This window comes from Aedes albopictus, chromosome 2 (genome assembly GCF_035046485.1).
Source record: "Aedes albopictus strain Foshan chromosome 2, AalbF5, whole genome shotgun sequence".
NCBI lineage: Eukaryota > Metazoa > Arthropoda > Insecta > Diptera > Culicidae > Aedes > Aedes albopictus.
Genome location: NC_085137.1, coordinates 453,552,173 through 453,555,924, shown reverse-complemented (window position 1 = coordinate 453,555,924; position 3,752 = coordinate 453,552,173). Strand labels below are relative to the sequence as shown.

The 3,752-nt window shown below is 39.6% G+C and overlaps 1 protein-coding gene across 1 annotated transcript; it reads left to right on the top strand.

The window, feature by feature from the left end:
- The first annotated feature begins 1,896 nt into the window (after positions 1 to 1,896).
- On the top strand, positions 1,897 to 2,965 carry LOC115269186 (trypsin 3A1). Its single transcript, XM_062849198.1, has 2 exons — positions 1,897 to 2,056; positions 2,115 to 2,965. Exons 1-2 carry the CDS (start codon positions 1,954 to 1,956, stop codon positions 2,951 to 2,953), a joined length of 942 nt encoding a protein of 313 aa, XP_062705182.1. The 5' UTR covers positions 1,897 to 1,953; the 3' UTR covers positions 2,954 to 2,965.
- Positions 2,966 to 3,752: the final 787 nt, after the last annotated feature.

Below are 3,752 nucleotides of genomic sequence, written 5' to 3'. Positions count from 1 at the left end.
TCTCCGTTCACTTTCAAGTATCTCACAGCGGAGCTGAAAATGAATGTCAAAAGCATTCAGTTCAGCAGAAATTCATTCAATTGAATGATTTTTTTCAACCCTGTTCGTGAGTAAACGAAGCTGGCAAGCACTCGCATGTGATTCGCGAAGCTTCGTGAGTTTTTTGCATTTCGACGAAAAACACATTTTAACGACTGGCTGTGCTTTTAAGGAACAACGAAGCATAAATCATTAGTTTATGTTGGATAATCACTGGATTTGCTATAATAACCACAAACAAATGCACTTCCCGCACCTCCACTACACTGAGCGAAAAATTCACTTAAAATCCATTGGAAATCTGAAGTAGATTTTTTCCATCTAACTAAACTTTTGAAACATAAATGATTGGATAGTGAAAAATTTCCACTGGAAAATTCCAATAAAATTTAAGTGAAATTTTTCATTACCGAATTATATGAAATTAAAGTGAACTTTCAGTATGAATGCATTAGATTTTGAAAAATTGAATTCTAATCGGAAGGCATTCCAAAAATTTGGTTGTTCTCCGTAACATCGGAGTTCACCAAACAGTTCCCTTGTTAAAATGGAAACTTAAAGGAAAACTAAACATATTGTCATCATCACATTCATGCACGGTTCGTTAGTGATGCGTGAAAACTACACGCCTCTATTTTGCATACTTTCGACTGCAGTAAAATCCACTTAAAAAACATATAGGGTAATTGTTCCCATCGTTGTGGTAGTACCTATTGTTGCGGTAATGGCAATTGAGCACTTTTTCGACTGAAATGTTACCAGGTATTTTTAATAGATGTATGGTGCTTAAATTATGAGATTGCACCGTGGATTGCACCATTTGTTTGCTTAAGATTTGCCCAAAAACCTATTTAAAAAAAATATTTTCCTAAATGTGTTTGCTGCTGTGTTCCTATTGTTGCGGTAGTGTTCCTAATGTTGCGGTATCCCATATGATTTCAATGGGATACCGCAACAATAGGAACAAAATACCGCAACATTAGGAACACATATCGCAACATTAGGAACACAATGTTCTTTCAGATAAAAACGAATAAAATGCTAATAACAACATCAAAGTGTCAATATTTCGTTATTTTCCCGTAGATTAAGGATGGATTTTATTATTTTCAATTCAATCCATGTAAAAAGTTTGCTTGGGGCGATATAATTGTGGTTTAAACATGAACCCAGCGCTTAACTCCTCCATGATCGGATCAATTACCCTACAATTTATAATACGATACAGTGCGAAATTTCCAATAACTTTTCTTCAATTCTTCAACAATTTTAAACACGAGTGGCATCTCCAGCCAAAGATGGTTGTTCGAGCTCGCTGGAATGTACAGGTTCCTTATGATAGTGATTACCTGCCGATCGTTGTTTCTATTTCTAATGGATCACATCAACCTCTATCTATTGACATCTCCTACGATCTCACGAAACACATTGACTGGGGGAAGGACGCGGAAGCAATTACCAACAGTGAGCAATCGGTAGAAGTTCATCCACCTCGAGAAGGGTATCGGTTTCTATCCGAACTGATCATCAGTAGCGCGCTTCAGGAACAATATCGATCAGTGCCAGGTCCGTCGAGCCGCTTCGCAAGAAAACCCCCCAATCCATGGTGGAATAGTGAGTGTACAGAAATCTATCGCGAGAAATCCGCGGTGTCCAGAGTTTCGGAAATGCGGGTCAGTCCAAATCTTTTGAGCGATACGCTTCCCTCGAAAGCAAGTTTTTTTTGTGCCGGTCACTGTAAGACGCGAACCACCTCAATCAAAAGTTGTGAGAAAAGATGCACCAAACAATAGCATACATCTTCTCTGAAGATGCTAAGCGTACAAAATTTAATGATAACAGAGGACCATTGTGCAATGTCTGAATCTAGTAGCTCGTTCACGCTGTCTGGGAATGCTGGCTGACTTGTGAAAAATGTATTCTGGAATCAGTGCTGTCATCGCACTCGTTTTTCTCTCCAACTCAGTTTATTCATTCTCCTTGGCTTTTCTAGATTCCTATGAAGATACAAATCCAGGTAAAGTCAGTTCAGTTTCATACCTCAAAAAAGGCTTCAATAGGCCTCCCCCTTCTAGTTGCTCCCGAATTCAGAACCACTTTATGGGAAAGCTGCCTCCCGGTGGCGCGGATCGTTGGTGGCCAGCCGGCCCACATTACGGAAGCACCCTACCAGGTCGGCATTCGACTGATCCGTTTACCGGGGCATTCGCCATGGCGGAGCAGTCTCGTCTGCGGAGGATCCGTCATTGCCCCCCGATTGGTACTCACGGCGGCACATTGTTTTGTGAGATATAGGGATCCTCAATTGTTCAAGGTGACCTTGGGTAGTACCTACCGGCTCGTGAAAACTGTCGGAGCTGAGGTGAGAAGTATCGAGAAACTGATACTGCATCCGAAATTCCGTCTGACACCGATTATACTGTTCGATATCGCTTTGATGGTGCTGGATAGGCGGGTGGAGGAGTCAAGATTCATCAAGTTTTTAGAGCTTGCTTCAAAGCCAGCTCAGGAAAATATGAGTTGCATGATTACCGGATGGGGTCGGGAGGACTTCTGGCAACCTACAAAACCCAGATGTATGCAAAAGGCTTATGTGCCAATTCTAAATTTGACTGAATGCCGTATTAGAGCCACGTTGCCCATTTATGATGGATTCCTCTGTGCCGGGTATTATACGGGAGGCGTCGATTCGTGCAGTGGAGACTCCGGTGGTCCTCTGGTTTGCGATGGAGTGCAGTATGGAATTGTTAGCTATGGTAAAGATTGCGCAGCGGTGAACAATCCTGGCATATATACGGACGTTTATCAAAATTTGGAATGGATCAAGAAAGAGTCTGTCAACTGGGGAAGAAGGTGGACTCCGTCGTTGGTGCTTGTTTTAACAAATTTTATATTTATTCAGCTATGGCATTGAATTATATTTTTCCAAAATCTAACATTCGTACATTCTAACATTCAAACCTTGAGTATTAGTGGAAGAAGGTAATCTAATTTCGAATAAGTGATAATCATCTTAAAGAGCTACTGATTAACTGCGTTTGGAGTTCTAAAAAGCAACAAAAGTTAAACAACGATCATTAAGTGCAGCTCGACAATTTAAAATAATAAATTTGACACAGAGGTGACGTAAGGTTTTGAATATTGTTAAGATAAGATGATACATTGCATCGCAATAGAGCAAATCATTTCAAGTCATAACACGGTCATAAACTTCATCTAGGGTAAGAAATCAAGCTTTGAACTAGTCAAATTGTAATCTTAATTTGAACCATTTCGAAATTCATTAAAATGATACACTTTTTGGGCAAATCTTGTCCCAAAAAGGTAGGTAAATGGATTCTCGTAATATAATCTGGTAGAATTGACTTTAAAAGCATTGAATGAAGCGTTTTTTTCATTGAAAATAAGAAATTGAAAAATCACTTCGATTTCACTCATTTCCCCCCAGAGGAAGCACATTTTTGGTGCACTCGTACAGCTCACGCATTGTATCACACGCAATAAGTGAAAACGTTAATTGAAAGCGAATTTATCGTAGAATCGACTAACCGAATAATATTTCACATTATTTGTCATAAAATTATCAAATTTACGTAATTATTACTTGGAGAATCTTATCTTGAATTGAACCATTTATAATCTAGATTTGAACTAGTGAGAGGGGGCGAGCTTCTACTGTTGTCCTGCAGACTGCGCTAGTGGCTGCTTTGTTT